A 24,623-nucleotide genomic window follows, 5' to 3' on the forward strand; every position below is an offset into this window, starting at 1 on the left:
GGTCATTGCCTGTATGTGTGTGCAGGGGGGGGGGGGAACTCCTACCTGAATGGGAATGAACTGCAGCCCCATCCTAATACCCTGACCCAGTGCCAGTGTATCTAAGGCCCCCCAGCAGAGAGGGGCTTTTTTATGTTTAAAAAATCAGTTGCTGAGGTGCACAGACTTTAGCAACACCAGGAAACACCACCAGTGCCCATGAGTCCACAGCACAAGGCAACTCCCCCTGACAGGCAGAGAGCCATGCACCCCCGCAGAGAACCATGCCCCCCCCATATCAGCCTGCCCACCTCCATAAGGCCAGGAGGGACAAAGGGCACCTGGAAACACATTGTGAGGATTGTGGCCTCAGCGATAGGACCCCTGTAGGAAGAACACCAGAAGAGCCCTGCTGGGTCAGACCAGTGAGGGTCCATCCAGTCCAGCATCCTGTCTCCCACAGTGGCCAAACCAGTTATCTGGAGGGCCAACAACAGGGCAGAGAGGCCTTCCCTTAATGTGGCCTCCTTGCTCTGGGAAGGTTCCTGTCAGTCACCAGGGCTGGTAGCTAGACTTGCCCTCCATGAATCTATCTAGTCCCCTTTGAAAGCTGTTTATTCCTGTGGCCATGACTACATCCTGTGGCAGCGAACTCCACATTTTACGCACTCTCTGTGTACAGAAGTATTTCCTTTTGTCTGTCCTGAACCTACTGCCCATCAGCTTCATTGGATGCCCCCAAGTTCTACTATTTTGTGAGGGAGAAAAAATTCTCTTTGTCCACCCTCTGTTGTTGCAGGACATCCCTGTGCAGAAGCAGTGATGGTTTTCCCTTAACAGGCTTTGTCATAGAAGAGACAAGGCTCAAGACTTTTTGAAGAGGCACGCCAGCTCAGAGGACGAGGCAGAACTCGCTAAGTGGATGGCAGGAACTAGCGAAGAAGACAGCAGCTCGGAGGGAGAGGTGAAAGATGAGGAAGACAAAGGAGCGGCTAGAGGGCCAAAATACAATTTAAGAGACAAAAAAGGGAAGCACCCCAACGTTTGAGAACTAGTTCGGAAAGCGCAATAAAAGATAATACTAACCCCAAAGGGACATTATTAACACACTAACTAACCGATTTTGAAAGATATAGAAGAAAAAGGGAGTGTCCAGCTGCAGAAGAAGATTTTGACTTTGACTTTACTAATAAAAGATTAATATACTAATTTTTAACATCACTCAATACTTTTCTTTACCCCTCTATATACCCTCCCTAGAAGCTGCGGTGGCTCAAGTGGTTAAGACGCTGAACTGCAGGCTGTGGAAAGTCAGTAGTTCAGCAGTTCAAGACCTGGGTGCCGCAAGACAGGGTGAGCTCCTTTCTCTAGTTCCAGCTCCTGCCAACCTAGCCGTTCGAAAGCAAGAAATTGCAAGTAGATAAATAGGTACCACTTCGGTGGGAAGGTAACAGCGTTCCGTGCGCCTTGGTGTTTAGTCATGCCAGCCACATGACCACGGAAACGTCTTCGGACAGCGCTGGCTCTTCGGCTTTGAAACGGAGATGAGCACCACAACCCTAGAGTCGGATTCGACTGGCTTTTGAGCAAGGGAACCTTTACTATACCCTCCCTAACTTTCTGAAATGTAAAATTAAAAAAAAAAAAAAAAACACGCTTTGTCATCCTGTGTGCCTAACAATTGATTCTGTCTTTGATTGCAGATTCTACTAAATACGCCTGGGACAGATGTGAGGCTGACTGGCCTGTAATTTCCTGGTTGCTACTCTCCAGTCTTGTGGTACGGTGGCTGAATTTCGTGAATGGTTACATCTACAGGTTAGTATATCGACTATCTCACATCCTTAAGAACTCTTGGGCGTGTGCCATCAGGGCCTGGAAACTATAGTGGGCCTCCTTGGCAGATGTCTAGAATAGTTCATACCAGTCGGCAATACTTAATTTAGCTCAAGGGCATGAACCCTGATCCGCAAACCACGACAAGGCCCCTCCATCTGATTTCAGCAAGGTGATCCTGGGTGTGTCTTCTTGTCCAGGGTTGGTGATGTTGCTCCATCTGCTTTAGGTTCCTTTCTGCCCTTTTGATATATTCCCCTCTCCCTCTTCATACCAAGTAAATAAATGAATCTTTTTGCAGTCGGAAGCGGCCCAAGAGAAGGGGAAGGAGATGGAAGAGCAGGACCCAGAAGGACCAGGAACTGGCAAGAGAGCAAGGAAAGACCCCCCTCCCATCCAGGTGGGGAGTGGTGCAGAACTCTGGGAGAGAGCGGTGCCAGAGGTCCTGCCTCAGGAGACGGGGATCCCAGAGGAGCATCGCCAGCGTTTCTGGCAGTTCTGCTACCAGGAGGCTGCTGGGCCCCGAGAGGTTTGCAGCCAGCTCCACGGACTCTGCAAGCGCTGGCTGGAGCCGGAGAGGCACTCCAAGAAGCAGATCCTGGACCTGGTGATCCTGGAGCAGTTCCTGGCCGTCCTGCCCGAGGAAATGCAGGGCTGGGTCAGAGGATGCGGGCCGGAGACCAGTTCCCAGGCGGTGTCCCTGGCCGAGGGCTTCCTCATGAGTCGGGCAGAGGACAAGCGGCAGGCAGGGCAGGTGAGGGAGCTTCATGCTGTGGATTCCAGCTGTGACCTTCAACCTTAGCCTCAGGCCTCCCTTCCCGATATGTGTCCCTCCAGACACTTCACCGGGGTTGATAGAAACCCACAACCTTGATTCTTGCCACTGTGGTTGAAGCCGTTCTATTGATCGATGCAGGGGTGAGGATGGGCAGGGGCAAGATCCGTCTCCTTGGTCTTTCGCATCCCTCCTCTTACCTGTATCCCTTCCTGCAGTTTCAGATGTGGGGGCCGTCAGTGAAGATGGAAGTGAAGTTCTCTGAGGAGGAAGGATCTCCTTTGGGGGAAGAGCAGAGGGCGCAGGCCCAGGAGCATTCCCAAGATGCCCTCTCCCGTGGTAAGGGTACCTTGTGCCCAAATTTCGGCACATTGTGAAATTGTTGGATAGAAGGTTCAGGACAGGAGGAAAAAACTATTTCTGCACACCACACAGAGTGGACTGCTGAGACTCAGTTGCCATAGGACGTAATGGTGGCCACTCACTTGAGGGGGGAATTATACAGAGTCATGGAGGGCAATTCCCTTCTCATGGGATCACAGGAGACTATAAGAGAAGCCATGCTGGATCAGGCCAGTGGCCCATCTGATTCAGGACTCCGTGATGCACAGTGACCCAAACCCAGGTGCCATCAAGAGGTCCACCAGGGGGGTCAGAATGCCTAAACCCCTCCTGCTGTAGCCCCACAAGCACCAAGAATACAGGGAATCACTGCCCCACACATAGAGTTCCATCTAGACCTTGAGGCTAATAGCCAGTTGTGAACCTCTGCTCCAGATGTTTATCTAGTCCTCTGGAAGCTGTCTAGGCTTGTAGCTGCCACTACTTCATGCAGGACTGAATTCTCTGTGTTAACTGAAATATTCCTTTCTCACGCCCTGACCTGGATAGCCCAGGCAAGTCAGATCTCGGAAGCTAAGCAGGGTCAACTCTGGCAAGTACTTGGATGGGAGACCTCCTTGCAATACCGGAGGCAGGAGGTGGGGGCAGGCTTTACTCACCCACCTCTCTGAATGTCCTCCAGGCCCCCAGTAGGGGTCACTCACCAGAGGTCGCCATGACTTCCAGGTGCACACACACACAAGTTATTAAAAATACCCCCAAAAATCCTATCTCACCTAAGTTCTGTTAGGGGGACTTAAGGTGGCTCAGAAAAGAAAAGTTGATCTGGCATCCCTGGAAGCTTTGGAGGTGGGGCCGGGGGGGAAGTGATGTCACAGTGAGGTCTCATCCTGCTCAAAAATCTAGAGGGGACATCAGAGCATCAGCAGACGCTCTGGAAACCGCTTGATATTACCCTCGAGTTCTCAGGTGTGCTGATGTCACCTCTGGGGTTTTGGACAGGTGTAATTGTGACGTACCGTTTGACCTGAATTCTCCCCCCCCCTTCTCCCGGAAGCCTGAACTCCAAGGCACATGGGAGGACCCAGCCAGCGGGAGAATGGCGCTCCTGGGCCTTTGGCCTGATCGAGCAGGGATGCTGCCACCGTTTTGAGCTTTGGAATTCACAGGATAAATTTCAAGTGTCACAGAAATCTGAAATGTGTTGGCAGGGTTTTTACCCCCCCCCCCCCAAAGGCTCATAGGAACCTGATGCTTCCCTTCCACCTCTCCTTCAAGCTTACTCAGAAATCGTTACACATTTTGTTGAGTGTAGACAGGACAAGGTTTCACAGCCCTGGGAAGAGAGGTGCATGAAGGAGGATACGTACAAGCAAACAAAATGTGAAGTCTAGGCTCAGACCCTTTCTTCCAATGTTCTTTCCCTCCCAGGCAGTGAAGAGACGGTTATGAGTCGTCATCTTTGTGGAGGAGTGGAAACGGCTGCTGCCCCTGCAGTCCAGGTAGGGGAGATGAGCAGGGGACCGCCTGAGTTCCCCCTCCTTTCTCAGGGGGGCTTTTGCTCCTGCAGTGGCTTCTCAGGTGTCCGAGCAAGAGAGCCCCTGAAGGCCATGCCCTGGACCCCCGCCAACCTCTCTGTCCTCCACCCCACCAGAATTCCCCGTTTCCTGGGTGCAGTCTTGCCTGGTACGATCTCTGATGAGGAAGTCTGCTTTTTCTTTCAGTGTCCGTTTTCCTTTGAGGAGGTGGCCGTGTATTTCACTGTGGCCGAGTGGGCCCTGCTGGATCTGGACCAAAGAGCGCTCTACTGGGAAGTCATGCTGGAGAACTATGGGATCATGGCCTCTCTGGGTAAGGATCTTCCTTAGGTGCCAAAGGTGTGATTTGCTGCCATTGCAATGATGTGTGAATCAAAATATCAAAGAGTAGTATGTCATTGTGGGGCCTGGCCCTGTACTTAACACACATAAGAGAAGCCAGTGTTGGATCAGTCCAATGGCCCATCCAGTCCAACACTCTGGGTGCGTTCAGACGGGGCATTTACAACGGTATAGGTGCTGGTTGGAATCGGTGTACTTACCGGCGTTCATACGGCGAACATCTGCCTTCCGTTCCTAACCGTTGCAAAGAGCTTTACACCGTTGTATTCTGCCACTAGGTCCCCAAGTGGTGGTATCCTGAGTGCAACGGTTGTAATCGCTTTACCCCCCCGTCTGATCACTCTCCACCGTTGCAGAGCCACTTCCGTTCGGAAGCCGGTCGGCGATATGCGCCTGGGCAAAGCTTTGGCCTGGCGTTTGTTTTTTAAAAAAAGAAAAGGGCCTTAGTTTAGCGTTTCGGAGGCGTCCGGGACCTCAGGGAGGCTACTTTGCTCTTTAAACTTTAAAGGTAAGTCCTTACCTTTAAAGTTTAAATGTAAGACTGGTTTTTTTGCGCATGCATGAAGACTGCCATTCTGTGGATGGCTGCCTGTGCGCATGCTCAAACTGAGTTTAAAAAAAAACAAAAAACGCCGATGCTTGCTGTGTGTGGACGGGCATACAGTGATGGGATCCGCAGACAGGAGGTGAGTGTGATCGCGTTTCAGCTGGCATAAACTGCACCGGTTCCAACCGGTACAGTTTATGCCGGCTGAAACGCCCCGTCTGAACGCACCCTCTATGTCTCACAGTGGCCAAAAATACCAGGTGCCATCAGGAGGTCCAGCAGTGGGGCCAGGACAATAGAAGCCCTCCCACTATTGCCCTCCCCCCAGCACCAAGAATCTAGACATGGGCATTACTTGCCCCAGACTAAGAGTTCCTATCTATACCTTGTGGCTAATAGCCACTGATGGACCTCTGCTCCAGATGTTTATCCAATTCCCTCTTGAAGCCGTCCATGCTTGTAGCCGCCGCCACCTCCTGTGGTAGTGAATGTGGGCACATTGGACAACTCCAGGAGCTGGGGTGGCGGTGAAAGCAGCCAACACACCTGGCTGGTCCAGGGGCCACTGCGGCCAGTGCTGTGGCCAGCGTGAGAGGCAGGGTGGGTGTCACGGCCTGAGGTGGAGACGGGCAAAGGCCTTGGATCATGCATCCTCCTCTTTTCTCTCTCTCTCTCCCAAAGAAGGCGCAGGTGTGCGAGAGACTGCAGTGGAGACAGATGAAGGGCTGGAGAGTTCCTCAAGAGGATCTCAACAGAATATTTCCTTCCCGAGGGAATTGGCTGCAAGTGAGTATCCTTCATCATTATATCAAGGGAATGGGCAAAGAATAGCCACGGTGGATTTCTGCTTCACTTCTTAGCAAATCTTGGTTGGGTTGAACAATAAAGCCCTCTGGGTAAGGAGGGAGGGAGGCCTTTTGGGGCCTGAGATCTAGGGAATTCTTTCTGGGGCTGAGCTCAGTTGTGGCTCTTTTAGAAAAAGAAGAGGAGGAGGAGATTGGATTTATACTCCGCCCTTCATTACCCAAAGGAGTCTCAGAGCACCTTACAATTCCCTTTCCTTTCCCTCCCCACAACAGACACCCTGGGAGGTAGGTGGGCCTGAGATAGCTCTCTCAAGACCCACGGCCATACCAGCAGCTGCATGTGGAGGAGTGGGGAATCAAACCCGGTTCTCCCAGTTTAGAGTCTGTGCTCCTATCCACTACACTAGACTGATCCCTTTAAAGGTTGCTCTGTCCTTAAATACCGGATATTCCAGGGAAAGATGAGGTATTTACTTAAGAACAGCTTTGCTGGACAAGTCAGACGCCCATTAGCCTTTTCCTACCATGGTCAGTTACATGTCTCCAGGCCTCCCCTCCCTCCCCCAACAACTGATACTCCTGTGGGAGTTCCCTTAGAACTGTGGGGGTTTGCTTGGTGAGGTCCTGACTTCTCCCCTGCCCTTGCAGACACATGTTTTTGGAGTCTGAAGACCAGCTTCACTTCTGCCTCATCACACGTGGATGGAAACTCTGTACAACCCCAGGACTAGAAAATACAATCACTTTTTGTATTTTATCATCAAAAGACCTGCATGGCAAGGCAATCAGGAAAGGCAGAACAACAGATCTTTGGCACATTTCCCCTTAAAATACATTTTGGGAGTTTTGTGGAGGGGAGGGATAGGTAGAATACAGAAAAGGCTCTACTGGAGGGCTGGCCTGGGAAAACGTCTGACCAGCGGCTCAGGAGATGAAATGCACACTCGTTAATCAGGAGTTCCTGATGGGTGGGTTGGCTCGTTGTGTGAGTGGTGATTTGACCACCCTCTTTATTCCAGCAGGAGATGTCAAAGAGTCAGTTGGGGAATTTCAGATGTTGTCACTGGAAAAACACGAGAATAAACAGGCCAAAGGAAACTTTGGGAATAGAGATGGACCAGAGAAGCAGGAAGGAATCTGTACGGTGAAGAGGGGGGTTGAGTCCATTCCTCACCAAGAACACAGCTTCCATGAAATTCCAGTCCACAGCTGTCTCCAATGTACTCATTTAGGAGTGAAGTCATGTATCTGCTCCACAAGTGGAATGATGTTCTCCAATGGAAGAAAGGAAAATGTATGTTTTCCAAACGACGTTATAATGAAGGCATGGAAATGTTCTTACTCTGGAAACAACTCCACATACCAACCACAGCTTCTTGTACAGCAAAAAATACATGCAGCACAGAAGCATTTTGAATGCTCAGAGTGTGGAAAGAAATTTGGTATGAATTCCAGTCTACAAAAGCACCAAAGAACCCACTCAGGGGAGAAACGTTTTGAATGTTTAGAGTGTGGAAAGAGATTTAGTCGGAATGGCATTCTTCAAGAGCATCAAAGAACTCACAGAGGGGAGAAACCTTTTGAATGCTCAGAGTGTGGAAAGAGATTTAGTCGGAGTAGCATTCTTCAAGAGCATCAAAGAACTCACAGAGGGGAGAAACCTTTTGAGTGCTCCGAGTGTGGAAAGAGGTTCAGTCAGAGTGGCAATCTTCAAAAGCACCAAAGAATCCACACAGGGGAGAAACCTTTTGAATGCTCAGATTGTGGAAAGAGATTTAGTCAGAGTGACAGCCTTCAAAAGCATCACAGAACCCACACAGGGGAGAAACCTTTTGAATGCTCAGAGTGTGGAAAGAGATTTAGTCGGAGTGACAGTCTTCAACGGCATCAAAGACCCCAGACAGGGGAGAAAGCTTTTGAATGCTCAGAGTGTGGAAAGAGTTTTTGTCAGAGTGACAGTCTACAAAAGCATAAAAAAACCCACACAGGGGAGAAATCTTTTGAATGCTCAGAGTGTGGAAAGCAATTCAGTCATAGTGGCAGTCTTCAAAAGCACCAAAGAACCCACACCGGGGAGAAACCTTTTGAATGTTCAGAGTGTGGGAAAAGATTCCATCAGTATAGCTGTCTTCAAATGCATCAAGGAGTCCACACAGGGGAGAAACCTTTTGAATGCTTAGAGTGTGGGAAAGGATTCGTTCGGAGTAGTCGTCTTCAAGGGCATCAAAGAATCCACACAGGGGAGCAACCTTTTGAATGTTCAGAGTGTGGAAACCGATTCAGTCAGAGTGGCACTCTTCAACAGCATCAAAGAATCCACAGAGGGGAGAAACCTTTTGAATGCTCAGAGTGTGGTAGGAGATTCAGTCTGAGTTCCAGTCTGCAAAAGCATCAAAGAACCCACACAGGGGAAAAACCTTTTGAATGTTCAGAGTGTGGTAGGAGATTTAGTCTGAGTTCCAGTCTTCAAAAGCATCAAAGAACCCACACAGGGGAGAAACCTTTTGAATGCTCAGAGTGTGGTAGGAGATTCAGTCTGAGTTCCAGTCTGCAAAAGCATCAAAGAACCCACACAGGGGAGAAACCTTTTGAATGCTCAGAGTGTGGTAGGAGATTCAGTCTGAGTTCCAGTCTGCAAAAGCATCAAAGAACCCACACAGGGGAGAAACCTTTTGAATGCTCAGAGTGTGGTAGGAGATTCAGTCTGAGTTCCAGTCTGCAAAAGCATCAAAGAACCCACACAGGGGAGAAACCTTTTGAATGCTCAGAGTGTGGTAGGAGATTCAGTCTGAGTTCCAGTCTGCAAAAGCATCAAAGAACCCACACAGGGGAGAAACCTTTTGAGCACTCAGAGCCTGGGACCAGCAGAGTGAAGGAAAGCCACGTGCCCCGGTTTGCTTCCAAGCAGACTGAACTCCATTCTCACCACCCTAATAAGGCAAAAGGACTTACGAAAGGAAATAGGAAGGTGGAGGGGTAGCATCTTAAAGACCAAGGAAATTTCCAAGGGTAGAAGCTTTCACAGGTCAAAGCTCATTTGGTCAGGCAGAAATGAGAATGAAGATCCATCAGACCTTATGGCATTTCTGCATCCTCCATATGGCCCTTTTTGGCAACCCCCTTCCCACCTTCTGAGTCAGAGAGAATGGCCTTTCTGAGAAAATGAGCTTTAACTCATGACAACTTAAACCCTGGAAAATTTGCGTGGTCTTGAATGACCTCCTGGACTTGAATTCTGCTCTGCTTCTACAGAGTAACACGGCAACCCACCAGAGAGGAAAAGAGTGTGCCTCGCCTTTCCGGCCTTCGGACTCCAACAGATAAGCCCGAATAGCTCCATTAATAGAGGAAAAGCCTCAATGAAACACACACTTTCCAAAAAGATTTGGAAAGATGGTCCAAACTAAAATGGTCATGGCTGAGAAGAATCTCTGCAATTAAAATGAATGGTTTGCCAAAATAAATTTTCTGTTTCAGTTAATACTGATCAATGTACATGGACTGGCAGAAACAAATAAATACATTTATGTGGAATGGAAAACAACTAAGTATTAGATTTTAAGTATTACAGAGTGAGAAAAAAGAGGAGGCTTAGCAGTACCTAACAAACTATACCACCAAGCAACTGGTTTGGTTAGGATTGCATATTGGATCAATCAAGTTCAACTCTAAGATATCTTTAGACATCTTCAGTTTTATGATGACTGTCATGTTTTTTTTGGAGTTCCATGATATACGTTTTATTGTAAACATTTTCCCTATAGATTGTATCTCTACAAGTGCTATCATGGGATATGCTTTGGTAGACATTATCTATCAGCTGATTCTGTGTGTGTGTGTGTGTGTAAAATGGTGTGTGTCCCTTTTAGAGAGACTTCTTCTGTGTTGGTTCATTGGATACACCTGTGGAACTGAGGACTATTTCTGAGAATTCATAGAGTAATCTAGTAAGAACACTATACCCAATTGGAAAACACATGAGATGCACATCCTGATTCAGGAGGTGAAAGGAGGATCCTTTTGGAGAAGTTTGGAGCTTAATGAACTCTATACTAATGGATTATCCTCCTTTGGATATCAGAATAATTATGGGGGACTTTGTGTTTGAATCTTTTCGAGATGGGCTTATTTCTTTGTTAGATTGTTTGTATGAAGTATTAGAGCAGGGGTGTCAAACGTAAGGCCCACAGGCTGCAAGCAGCCAGCCCATGGCTTTAATTGGGCCTGTGGCTCTTTTCTTACCCCCTCATCCCCCTCCTGTCCTCACCCTTTGAAGCTTGAGGCTGCCAAAGTTCCCAGCTCCCTCCATCTCTTCTTTGACTGCTTTGGCAGGAAGCTCTTCTGGGCTTGCAAAGTTACAAAGAAAATATGGAATGGATTTTTCCATTAAGTTCTCTGAACCCAGATAGACTACTCTGGGACTGTTTCCAGCAATACAAACAGTGTTCTGGGACTTGAATGACAGCCCCCAGAATAGAATGACGGTCTCTAGCAATAGAATTTGTATTCTGGGACTGGAATGACAGGGTGCATAGTGGAATGACTGCCCCTAGGAGTAGCAGCAGCATTCTGGGAATGGAATTCCACTCTTGGGACCCTCATTCCATCTTTTATCCTTATTAATTAATGTTGGTTTTATAAAAGCTTCCAACAGTGAAACCCATTTTGGAGTTTTAGTGTAATATTGTTCTTTCATTTCTCTCCAAATTTTTATTAGCGCTCCTCTTGTAATATGATGTCTAAAGATCGTATGTATTCTATCCTTACCATACCACACATATGCATGCCAGCCAATACTTAAATCATGCCCCTCTAACTTCAACCCTCTAATGTTTTCTAAGATATGCCAATCTTTTATCCAACCTAAAGCTGCTGCTTTGTAGTATAAATTCCAATTGGATAATTGGAACCCTCCTTTTTCTTTTTTATCTTGTAGAACCTCCACTTAATCCTTGGTCTTTTTGGATACCAAATGAATTGCCTAATAATCTTATCCAGGTCTTTAAAGTACTGCATCTTTTTTAGAATCGGCAAGTTTGAGCTAAAAAGAGAATTTTTGGAAGTACATTCATTTTTATCATTGCTATCCTTATCGTAAGTGATAACTGAAGGTCTTTCCAATTTGCCAGATCTTTTTTTATATCCTTCAGCAGCTTGTTATAGTTATCTTCTATTAAAGTGCTGCTTCTGTTTGTCATAATTATTCCTACATATTTCACTTTTTTAGTTACTTCCATCGAGGATATTTCTTGTAGTTGATGTATTTGGTTTGGTACAGTATTTTGTTAAAATATTTGTCTTTTTAAAATTAATTTTGAGCCCTGCTACTTGTCCATAATCTTGAATTACTTTAATCAATTGTGTAATGGATATAGTTGGGTCCTCTAGTATAAAGACTAGGTCATCCACAAATGCTTGAAGTTTGAATTCTTCTCCTTTTATCCTCAATCCTTTTATTTGTTTACTTTCTCTTATTAAATCGTTCAGTGATTCTAAAGTGTAAATAAATAATAATGGAGAGAGTGGACATCCTTGTCTTCTTGTCCCTTTTTGTATTTCTATATTTTGAGTCACTTTGATTAGTATATATCACTTTAATCATTGTGAGGAAGGCTGAACCACAATCCCATGAAGCCAATTTTTGTAACAAGAATTCCCAGCTTACGTTATCGAAAGCCTTTTCTGCATCAAGGAAGACTAAGGCCATCTGTTTCTCCGGATGCGTCTCATAGTACTTTAATATGTTAACAATGGTCCATATGTTGTTTCTAATTTGACGCTTTGGTAAGAACCCTGCTTGATCTTGGTGTATAATTTGAACTAACACTTTTTTCAATCTGGAAGCTAATATATTGGGAAATATTTTATAGTCCACATTTAACAATGATATGGGTCTATAATTTTTAACTTCTTTTTCATCCGTGCCTGGTCTATGAATTAAAGTTATTAAGGCTTGGTTCCATGATTCTGGCTGCTTTTCTGTTTTTATTATATTTTGAAGTACCACCTTTAATGGTAATAGTATTTGTTCATCAAACGTCTGGTAAATTTCATTTGGTTGATCATCAGGACCCAGAGTTTTCTTTTTCTTTAATTTTCTAATTGCTTCAGTAATCTCACAAATTGAAATTGGTTCATTTAATATTGTTTTCTGTTTTTCATTGAACTTTTTTATATTCCATCTTTGAATATAATCTTTTATCAATTTCTTACCTATGGTCTTCTGTTGATATAATTTTTAATAAAAAATTTCCACTATATCTTTCAGGACTTCTAAGTTATATTTTTCTTGATTTTTATTGTTTCTCAATGCTGTAATTATACATTTTTCTCTTTCTTTCCTTATTCTATATGCCAACCATCTTGTTGGTTTTGTTTGCGTTATCAAAATAATTTGTTTGGTATATTCTAGTTTTTTGGCTAATTCTTGAGTCAATAATAAGTTCATTTGGTGCTGTAATAATTTTAACTTGGTTTTTTCTTCCAAATCTACACCCTTTTTCATTTTATCCTCTTCTTTTTTAATTTGTTTCCCTAATTTATCATATTGCGTTCTCTTTTGTTTCTTTTTCCAGGCTTCCTGTTTAATAAACCATGTTTCCCATATTATTTCTATTGATATTTCAGGTTGTATATTTCTTTTTAAAAATTCTTGAATTTCAATTTTGGTTTTGTCTACAGAGTCTTCATCTCTTAGTACACTTGTATCCATGGTCCATCTGGTCTTTCTTGGCCTCTCCTGAAGTGGGTTGTGGTCAGCAAACGTATTAGGTAGAATTTCAGATTCTATTAGCTCACTCATCATTGTTGTAGAGGTCCATGCCATATCTATTCTGGACCATGACTTGTGTCTTGCTGAAAAATATGTGTAATCCTTTGTCTCTATGTTTCTGATTCTCCATGCATCCACTAAGTTAAATTACATTTCCTGTTTTCTTGCTTTTTGCCATTTTTGGATCGAAGACCGCATTATAGTCTCCTATGATACACAAGTCATCAAATGTTTGTGATGCCAAAGTATTTCTTACTGTGTTGAAAAAAACCTCCTGATTTTGTTTGGGGGCATATATGTTTACAATTTATGTTTTTATTTTTTGCCTCTGAACTGTAATTGCTACCATTCTTCCGTCGTCTGAGGTATATATTAACTCAGGAGCTGAATATTCTTTTGCATATATAGCCACTCCTCTTTTCTTTTTCGAATCTGCTGCTATGAAAGGTTTCCTAATTTTTTAGATATAAGTATTTTATGTCCTCTTTTCTGATGTGTGTTTCTTGAATACATACCATATTAATTTCTGATGTGTGTTTCTTGAATACATACCATATCTGTAATTTATTAATTTGATGGAAAATTCGTTTCCTGTTTTGTGGGCTGTTAAGACCGTTCACATTGACTGAGAAAATTTTAATTTTTTTATTCCTCATCATTTTTGTTCTTATTATCCTTTGTCCTATTTCTATATTGCAACCTTGTGAGAATCCGTGTCTTATCTGGTCTCTTTCTTTCCTTTCCTGTTCCTACTCTCCTTTTTGTTTTTTCTAATTCTTGTCCTAAGTGTTCTTCTCCCGATTCACTCTCTTCATCCTCTTGCCGTCCTAAAACTTTACTGTGTCTCTCTAGGAAGTCTTCCACCTTAAATATGGAGTCAATTTTCTGTCGTCTTCCCTCATAGTTAAATAGGATGCCTTTTGGTATTAACCATCTATATGAAACACCATTAGATCTTAAAAGACTTGTCAATAACGTATAGTTCTGCTGTTTCTCCCTCACTCTCCATGGTACTTCTTTTAGAAATTTAATTTCTGAATCTTATATAACCACCTTAGTGTCATTTGCTTTTTTTAGTACCTTGTCATGCATTTCCCTTCTATTAAACATTATATGTACTTCCCGGGGAGTCTTGGTTCTTCTTGCATAAGAGGAGTTACTTCTGTACACTGCTTCAATTTCTCCTTCTAGTTCTTCTTTTGTCCCTATTTTTAGTTGTTCTGCTAAATTCTGTATCATTTCTTCTTTTAAGTTTTTTCCTATATGTTCAGGTACATTTTGACATCTCAAACTTAAAGCTGCCTTGTCCATTTCTAAGTTTATCAGTGTTTCCTCCATTTGATCACTTTTTAACTTGAGTTCCTGTAAATCATATTCTAGTTCTTATATCTTATCTTCCATCTTACTACTAATTGTAGTAATCATTAATATTTCTTGTTTATTTTCTGTTATTTGTTTCTTAATTTCCTCTGTCTCTGTAGCTATTTGTTGTGTTATCTTCTCCATCTTTGCTTGTATGGGTTCCATTTCTTTTTGGATTATGGAAGGTGGTGTTGTTTCAGCTATTATTTTGCCTGTGTTACACTTTCTTGAATCAGACTTTTTCTTCATTGTCACTTGTGCAAGGCTCACTGTGTTTAATTGAGTTTGTGCGCCTAGCTGTCCTAGTGAAGTATTTGATACTTTCCTGTCTCCACTCGCTCCCGTGGCCATTTATTTTATTTTATCCTATCAGAACTTAATTTGAGAGTGACTTAGCTGTATTTCCTCCTCTGTTGATTAATTTACCCTACCTTTTCCCTATTAATTAACCTATTATTTTCTCAGTCTAGTAATACTTATATATATATTTCTTTTACATTAATTATCTTGAGGTATTATTGTTTCCTCTGGAGAAGCCAAGTTAATTCCAAATATAGTCAGATTTTCTTCCTCATCTGTCCCCTTCTGCTCTTTCTAAGATCCATTTCTGTTCTTTCCTCTATTTCTCTATTCCTCTGTTAGCCTCCACTCCATCAAGTCCACCTCAGATTTGTTGTTTCACCCGATCCAAGCCGCCAACACACACGTCCCGCACCACCATGTTTCCCCGCTCCTCTCTCGGTTCGTGCTGCTCTCCTTTTTCTCCCTCCATTCACGCTACACTCTCCTTTCCTCACCAGTCAGATTTTCACTGCCACCACCATTTCCCCTCTCAACAAAGTGATCTCAAAACCGTCACCGAAGCCAACGTCCAACCGGCATTAAAAGTAATAGGATGAAACAAAAGAGAAGGTATGGGTTAGAAAATGTCTTAATTTTTAGCCCCCTTCCCTTGTTTTTTAACTCTATTTCAGAAGGGTTAATTGAGCGTCTTTGTTTAGCCGCTTTAATTTGGTATAGTCCAATTTTGCTCTTCTAATAAGGCAAAGAAGGTTAGCTCCCCGACTTTATTAGCAATTGTTTCCCTTTTTCACCCAAGAGAAAAAATTAATGTTACATTTACTGTTAAATGATTATTTACCTTATTAGTCTTAATGTTCGGTTTATGGTTCCTAGACTCTGGTGGTTAAGAACATAAGAACATAAGAGATACCAATGTTGGATCAGGCCAAAGGCCCATCCAGTCCAACACTCTGTATCACACAGTGGCCAGAAATATCAGTGCCATCAGGAGGTCCACCAGTGGGGCCAGGACATTAGAAGCCCTCCCACTGTTGACCCCCCAAGCACCAAGATGACAGAGCATCACTTGCCCCAGAATCCCTATCTATACCTTGTGGCTAATAGCCACTGATGGACCTCTGCTCCATATGTTTATCTAATTCCCTTTTGAAGCCGTCCATGCTTGTAGCTGCCACCACTTCCTGTGGCAGTGAATTCCAAGTGTTAATCATTCTTTGGGTGAAGAAGTACTTCCTTTTATCCGTTCTAACCTAACCGTTAGAAAGGGAGAAAAGTACCTCTTTCTCTACCTGCTCTTTCCCATGCATAATCTTATAAACCTCAATCATGTCACCCCTCAGTCGTCGTTTCTCCAACCTAAGAGCCCTAAGTGCCTTAACCTTTCCTCATAGGGAAAGTGTTTCAACCCTTTTATCATTCGAGTTGCCCTTTTCTGCACTTTTTCCAAAGCTATAATATCCTTTTTAAGGTGTGGTGACCAGAACTGCACACAGTATTCCAAATGAGGTTGCACCATTGATTTATATAGGAGCATTATGATATTTGCTGATCTGTTTTCAATACCCTTCCTAATAATCCCCAGCATAGCATTGGCTTTCTTTATTGCAGTTACATACTGTCTTGACATTTTCAGTGAGTTATCTACTACAACTCCAAGATCTCTCTCTTGATCAGTCTCTGCCAGTTCAGACCCCATCAACGTGTATTTATATTTAGGATTTTTGGCTCCAATGTGCATCACCTTGCACTTGGCCACATTGAACCCCATTTGCCATGTTGACGCCCACTTGCCCATCTTTGACAGATCCCTTTGGAGTGCCTCACAATCCTCACTGGTTTTCACCACCCTGAACAACTTCGTATCATCCGCAAATTTAGCCACTTCACTGCTTACTCCCAACTCCAAATCATTAATGAACAAGTTAAAAAGCAGTGGACCAAGTACTGATCCCTGTGGTACCCCACTGCTTACCCCCCTCCACTGAGAGAACTGCCCATTTATACTCTTTCTCTGTTTTCTATTAATTAGCCAGTTCTTCAGGGTACAGCTTGTGCTCAGCGGTGAGCGTTGATTGTCCTTGATAGCCTCCGACTTCGGAGCATTCCCAGAGGGGGAAAAAAATGAGAGAGCCGCTGCTCACCTTTGGTTTTGGGAAAAGCTTCCTGCTGGAGCTCTTTCTACAGGAGAGCACCTGAAATGGTGGAAAAAATAACGTCTAGGAGGCTATAGGAACAGCATGCGTCAGTGGAGACAATCTCCCTCACACCTGCTGTCGTCGCACAAAGACCTTAATGGGAAATCCATTCTGCATTTTCTTTGCAATTTTGTGCTGCAATGTATTTCAGTGGAGTGGAGCTCAAGTAGTTTCACTTTCCAGTGTTTGTATTGTTGAAGCTGTTGCTTGCTGGAGTTGTTTCTTTGCAAATACAGGGTTGATGTTGATGTTTTGAGCCGGCTTGTCTCTGCCAAATGGACCTGAGAACAGGTGCCTTAGTGAGTATTCTGACCTGGGAACCCACAGCCAAAGGCAGACATTACACTGGGGAGCCACTACCACACTGAGTATACCTGGGGGGGAGGGGGGAAGCTTGCAATGCCCAGTCATTTTATGTTTCTAGGCTCAGAGCATTTATATATATTTAGTTTCTGCTGTGATCCCTGTGCTTTTTCGTAATGTTTTATTTTTTTAAATTGCATTGCCAAATTCCACTATTCCCCCACTGTTCCATTTTAGGCAGGCATCTTTTTGGGGGGGGAGGTTTGGGAGGTGTCAGTTATCAAACACTGTTAAATTTATCACAAGAATTTTAAGCATATTTGTACTTTAAGTAAAAAAATAATATCTTTAACTGTGTTTGTATCTTTTATAAAGTTAATACCTTCGCTTACCGGCATTACATTCTATGGCACGCATGGCCTGTCCCCACAAAATCCCCTTTATGTCAGATCTCACCCTTGTAACAAATGAGTTTGACATCCCTGTATTAGATTGTTGTGTATCCATTCATACTGATATTGTAATATAGAGACATAAACCTAGTATATACTTTATTCAGTACAATATTTACACATAGTCTTTGAAAAATCTTTACTTGTACTAGTTGTTATTTTGTATACGGTGTTGTCATTTCTCTGTACCCTTGTGTGGCCGTGATCCCAGTCTGTTCATTGCCCGGGGCTTTGAGGGGGGCTGAATAGCAGGTGTATTTTAAGAGGGGAGGGGGGACGGATTTGGGTCTTCTTATCTGATCTTGGGTTTTGTTGAGGATGTCAAACTATCATTCAAAGCCCCCTTGAACCAAGAAGAAATGCAGGATATTAATATTTAATAAATAAACACCGAGAGCCTTTGGAAATCTGCACATTCTGACACCCTTCTTCAGCTTCTCTGTGAATTGGCTAGCACGTGGACTGTGCTTTGTTGAAAACAGCTATTGGTCACTGTAGGAGAAGCCCCACTTGGGTCCACTGACTTCCTAAAAAACAAATGACAGGTGCCAAGAAAGGGGTCAAGAGGAAGCAGAGGTGCCCATGGTGGGACCCATGTTGGGGACCGCTGGTTTAGTACAATCTATTTCTCTGAACCTCTTCCCCACCTACTAGATGGCACAGAGGTGACATAGTTTGACAGAAGGGATTTTTCAGGGTTTCTACCCTGTTATTGGTCTAGCACTGCATTTGAAGGATTCCTTCTCAGCGGGTCTGTCTAGATGTTCTCAGGAGATCCCTGAGTGGTGGCAGCTGGTTACAAGGCCAGGGAACCCTCGATCTAATAATAATAATAATAATAATAATAATCTTTCAATTTATTGATCGCTCAATCCTTGTAGAGCTGCCGGCTTTGAGCAATTTACAGTTACTCATGAATTCACACGGGACTAACAATGATAGGGGTAAGGGAGGACAACATATATCTTTTTAATTCACACACATTTTCGCAGTCGACGGGAAGTACGGTCAGCTGTAAGCTTCAGATGTGTTCCGGCAGCATTCTCACTCAGCGTTGCTTGATGTCAGCATTTTTCTCAGTCACAGCGCAGCACTGCCACCGTCTGGCCGGAATGGCCCATTACAGGCTACTTTTTGATGCTGCGTAGATCTCTCTCGGCTTTTGATCTTACGCGCGGACCTTCCGCTCGTTGGCTAACACCACCCCCACCAGGGGTTTAGTGTGCCCACACAATCAAAGAAAGATTGCCAGAAAGGAAGGACACCCCCTTTCTTTCCATAGCTAGGAGCCTGCCCCCCTCTCAAACTGCTTTCCTTAACCTTCGGAAAATATTCACCGTCTATAGGTACAAGTGTCAGCACAACGACGGGAGAGTCACCTATCCCCTGTGCTTAATCTTCTCCAGCCCTGTCAGTAAGCTGAGCTCGGATGAATTGATGCAACGCTTGTCCTAAGAGCGTAAGAGAAGCCATTTTGGATCAGGCTACCGGTCCATTTAGTCGAACACGCTGTGTCACACAGTAGCCAAAAACCGGGTGCCATCAGTGAGCCAGACAGAGTGTTCCATCTATACCACGGGTGTCAAACATATGGCCTGTGGGTCTGATATGGCTGCTGTAAGGACCCAGTCTGGCCAGAGACCAACTGGCTGTGTGCTGCTTCCTGCTTCTTACATCGCAGCCCTTCTGGCCAGTCTCTCATGTCCTGCTTCAGAGGAGAGAAAGAAAGCCTTCTCTCAAGTGGCTAAGGGCTCCCCCCTCCTCTGGGGAGGGAGCAAGAGGGAAAAGGGAAAGAGCCAGAGAGAGGGAGGAAATGGCATCTTGTGGGACTTTTAAGAAGACCAGCAACGTTTTATTCCAGATATAAGCATACTTTTTCTTCAGGGAGGGAGGGAGCCAGAGGGCGTACGCCAGAAAAAGAGAGAGAGAATCCTCTGTTTAAGAGCAAAAATTTTTTAATTCAGGTATGATGGGGAGAGAGACTTGTGTTTAAAACAAAAAATCGTTTCATTCCAGGTATGCAAGAGAGAGAAAGAGTCCTGTGTTTAAGGCCAAAAAACATTTTATTCCAGAATTATAAGCGAGACAGGGCAGTTCTGTAAAGCAGCCTGAATTGTCTTGGGCCTCTCTGTTTGGTTCCTCTCCCATAAGGCTTTGCAGGCTTAGCTATTGTCACCTCTCAAGCCTCTCTCTAAACCTGACAATGCACTCTGCTCTAAAAGAACAGTTTACATTTCTAAGTTCTAGTCTTGAAGCCAAAACATCTAGATATGAGGACCTGTGGCTCCAAGCTCCTGCCTCGACAGGGAGGGTGTTTTTATCCTAGTACATAAGAACATAAGAGAAGCCAATGCTGGATCAGGCCAATGGCCCATCTAGTTCAACACTCTGTCATACAGTGGCCAAAAATACCAGGTGCCATCAGGAGGTCCAACAGTGGGGCCAGGACACTAGAAGCCCCCTCCCACTGTTGCCCCCCCCCCCAAGCACCAAGAAATACAGAGCACCCCTTGCCCCAGACAGAGAGTTCCTATCTATACCTTGTGGGATAGTCTTATCTAATTCCCTCTTGAAGCCGTCCATGCCTGTAGCCGCCACCACTTCCTGTGGCAGTGAATTCCATGTGTTAATCATTCTTTTGGTGGAGAAGTATTTTTTATCTGTTCTAACCCAACTGCTCAGCAATTTCATTGAGTGCCCACAAGTTCTTGTACTGTGAGAAAGGGAGGAAAGTACTTCTTTCTCTACCTGCTTTATCCCATGCATAATCTTATAAACCTCAATCATGTCACCCCTCAATCGTTGTTTCTCCAAGCGAAAGAGCCCCAAGCGCTTTAACCTTTCCTCATAGGGAAAGTGTTCCAATCCTTTTATCATTCTAGTTGCCTTTTTCTGCACTTTTTCCAATGCCGTAATATCCTTTCTGAGGTGTAGTGACCAGAACTGTACACAGTACTCCAAATGAGGTCGCACCATCGATTTATACAGGGGCATTATGGTACTGGCTGATTTGTTTTCAATTCTCTTCCTAATATGAAATGCTTCACAATCCTCCCTGGTTCTCACACCCTGAACAATTTTGTGTCATCTGCAAATTTAGCCACTTCACTGCTTACTCCCAACTCCAAATCATTAATGAACAAGTTAAAAAGCATGGGACCGAGTACTGATTCCTGTGGTACCCCACTGCTTACCACCCTCCACTGAGAAAATTGCCCATTTATACTCACTCTCTGTTTCCTATTAATTAGCCAGTTTTTGATCCACAAGAGGACTTGTCCTTTGATCCCATGACTATTGAGCTTACTTAGGAGCCTTTGATGAGGAACTTTATCAAAAGCTTTATGGAAGTCAAGGTAAACAACATCTATTGGGTCCCCCTTGTCCACATGTTTGTTCACTCCCTCAAAAAACACAGGTTAGTGAGACAAGATCTTCCCTTGCAGAACCCATGCTGAGTCTGCCTCAATAGTTTTTGTTCATCAGTGGGCCTACTAATTCTTTCCATAATAACAGTTTCCATCAAGTTACCCGGTATCGACATCAGACTGACTGGCCTGTAATTTCTCAGATCTCCTCTGGAACCTTTATAAAGATGGGAGTGACATTAGCTACCTTCCAGTCCTCAGGAATGGAGGCAGATTTTAATGAAGAATTACATATTTTTATCAGGAGAACCGCAAGTTCACATTTGAGTTCTTTCAGAACTCTCGGATGTATGCCATCTGGGCCTGGTGATTTATCAGTTTTTAGTTGTCTATCAGTCATAGGACCTCCTCTTTTGTCACCTCAATCTGACTCAGGTCTTTCAACACCCCTCCCGAAACGAACGGTTCTGGAGTGGGCAAGCACAGAGAAGACAGAGGCAAAAAATGCATTCAGCACAGCCATTTCCCTTCGTCCTTTAGTGAAAGGGAACAAGAGCACAGCAGCACCCTAATGACTAAAAAAAATTGTCAGGGCATGAGCTTTCATGAATCACTGTTTACTTCCTCAGATACAGTTGGAATGTGAGTTCATCTGTCCTTATATCTTGGAGAGTGAAGAGATTTCAGACACCAAGTGACAATAGCTGGCATTGGTAAGAAACCTAGGTCTCAATTCAGGCCAGGAGTTTGCATTGTCTTGCGCTTCATGATCATTGCCAATCCAGGAGTCTCTAATCTCACTTTGAAATTCCTTTGTAAGGAACTACTACTCTTAGGTCAGCAACTGAATGCCTTGAAAGGTTAAAATGTCCCCCCACTGGTTTTTGAATGTTGTGGTTTCTAGTAGTAGTAGAAAGTGTAATAGTCCAGTAGCTCCTTTAAAGACTAACAACATTGTGGTAGGGTGTCAGAACCCACAGCCTACAACGAAGTACACGCATTCAAGAACGGTAATACTTTTATTGCAGAGCTATAGATGCAGTAACATAAGCACTGTTAAGAATGGCGGCGGCCCCATGGGCATAATAGGATATAGGGTATTCGTATGCACACACACCCCAGCACTGGCCAATTAGGCACCCTCCCGCACGCGGGATAAAGCTTGAAGACCATTAGGTAGCTAAAGCTGAGAACCAACACTCCCCAAGGCACCTAGGAAAAACCCAGACAATACAACTCCCTCCTGCACATCTGTATAGATGAGCATTTCGGCGGAAAGCAGAAAAAGCACAGAAAGGAATGCAGTAGCAATTAACCAGACACAGACCAAGCTCCCCAACCTTCATGGCAGCATAGCTGACATAGGGTATGTGCTTTTGTGAGTCACTACTCACTTCTTCAGACATATTTCCATTTATAATTTGCATCCTCCTGGACTGAATCCTCCTGTACCAAATTGAGACCTAGGTTTCCTGTCTCATTACCATTGTTGGTATCTTCATGCCTCTGTATATCACACTAATGCTGATATCTCCACTCCTCTGCATATCACACCAAATCCAATTACGCCTGCTATTGCCATTCGGCATCTGATATCATCTATATAAATTTATATCTCAGGTACCTTATGTTTCATTTTATGGCACACACGGTCTGGCCCTCGTAACAAATGAGTTTGATACCTCTCATCTATACCTCGCGGCAAATAGCCACTGATTTACTTCTGCTCTATATGTTTATCCAATTCCCTCTTGAAGCTGTCTAAGCTTGCAGCCACCACCACCTCCTGCGGCAGTGAATCCCACGCGTTCATGACACTTTGGGTGAAGAAGGAGTTCCTTTTATCTGTTCTAAGCCTACTGCTCATTAATTTCATGGAGTGCCCACAGGTTCTTGTATTGTGAGAAAGGAAGAAAGGTCCTTCTTTTTCTGCCTTCTCTACCTCCCTCTTTGGGGGGTGGGGGTGGCTCCAGAACATTCCATGCTTAAATGCAGTGACCCTTATGGGTGGAAAGAGGGCACAGAAATATTTTAAACAAAAACAATGCTCGGAGGTGAAGAAGTATGCATGCACACAAAAGCGTATACCCAGAATTAAACTTGGTTGGTCTGGAAGGTGTCACTGGACTCTGCCCCCAGGCCAGAGAGGCAGAACCCACCCACTGAGCCCTGTGGGCACCTTCTCTTGCCTCAAGCCCCGCAGTAGGCCGCAAGGGGAAAAATTAGGCCAATCGGAAAAATCTGGGCACTCTGGAGTCAATTCCATCTTTGGAGGCAGTGGTTAAGATGCTGAACTGCAGGCTGTGGAAGGTCGGTAGTTCAGCAGTTCGAGACCCGAGTGTGCTGCATGACGGAATGAGCTCCCGTCTCTAGTTCCAGCTCCTGCCATCCTAGCAGTTCGAAAGCAAGAAATTGCAAGTACCCTGTTTCCCCGAAAATAAGACCTACCCCCCAAAAAAAGCCCTAGCAGGATTTATATGCATTTGTGGTATAAGCCCTAATGTGTCTTCTTGAGAAAAAATAAATGTAAGACAGTGTCTTATTTTCGGGGAAACATGGTAGATAAAGAGGTACCACTTCGGTGGGAAGGTAACAGCGTTCCGTGCGCCTTGGTGTTTAGTCATGCCGGCCACATGACCACGGAAACGTCTTCAGACAGTGCTGGCTCTTCGGCTTTGAAACGGAGATGAGCACTGCAACCCTAGAGTCAGATTCGACTGGCTTTCGAGCAAGGGAACCTTTACATTTAGTTTACCTACCCTTCAATGCCAAAATACTCGGGTCCCTCCTGTAAAGTTGACCGCAGTTCTATCCCGACCAAAGGAAGGGGAAAGAAACGCAACAGAAATGCCTCCCAGCTTCCTGCCACTCCCTTCGGATAACAGAACCTTGCCGCTGCTGGCAATTATCACAACCAAGCTATATCCTCCTCCCTGCCAGGTAAGGTCCTGCCAAACTTATAACCCTCTCCCAATCAGGGCTTATCAAATTATAGGCTTGTTCAGCACTTTTCCCTTACAGGCTTACCATTTAAAAATGAAATGGAAATTGAAAGAAGAGGTTAGGAGTGGCTGAAGCAGCTCCCATGAGGATCCATGCTTCGGAATCATGTGGGGGTTTTTTTGCAGCATGGTGTTGCCACAAAGCCGTGGGTCTGTGATTTTTGTGGTGATTACTGTGGCCATGGACATGATATGTGATTTGATGGTGAGTCTGGGGTAATCCAATGCAAAATCCCTGAGGATCCATGGTTCAGAGCCCTGTATTCTGCAGCATGGAGTTACCACCAAGCCGTGGACTCATGATTTCTGTGGTGCATCCTGTGATTTGATGATTTCTGTGGTGCATATGTGATTTGATGGTGATGCTGGGGGTGACCCAGCTGAAAAACCCTGAGGATCCATGAGTCCCCATGCTTTAGAATCACGTTTTTGCACTGTTGTGGTGCCACAAATTTGTGGAGGCATAATTTTTGTAGTGCTGCCTATAAGACATGGTCTACAGTATTTATTTATTTATTTATTTGGGATTTATATCCCGCCCTACCCATACGGCCCAGGGCGGCAAACAAGCGGCAACGCCGGAAATAAAACATAAATTACAATAAAACCTTAATAAATACAAACTAAAATGGTGCTCTACAATTCATTTAAAAATTAAGGTGGTCGATGTCCCTCACTGGCGGCCGATGATATAGAAGCAG

The 24,623-nt window shown here is 44.4% G+C and overlaps 1 protein-coding gene across 1 annotated transcript in view; it reads left to right on the forward strand.

Annotated features, from left to right (window-relative positions):
* The window catches only part of LOC107107226, a 76,843-nt gene that overhangs the window by 16,388 nt on the left and 35,832 nt on the right, over positions 1-24,623 (forward strand). The window contains exon 3 of the mRNA XM_015407485.1: positions 7,799-9,103. Coding sequence (XP_015262971.1) covers positions 7,799-9,103 — 1,305 coding nt within the window. The remainder of the gene's footprint in view (positions 1-7,798; positions 9,104-24,623) is intronic.

This window comes from Gekko japonicus, unplaced genomic scaffold (assembly GCF_001447785.1).
Source record: "Gekko japonicus isolate JY-2015 unplaced genomic scaffold, Gekko_japonicus_V1.1 scaffold790, whole genome shotgun sequence".
NCBI lineage: Eukaryota > Metazoa > Chordata > Lepidosauria > Squamata > Gekkonidae > Gekko > Gekko japonicus.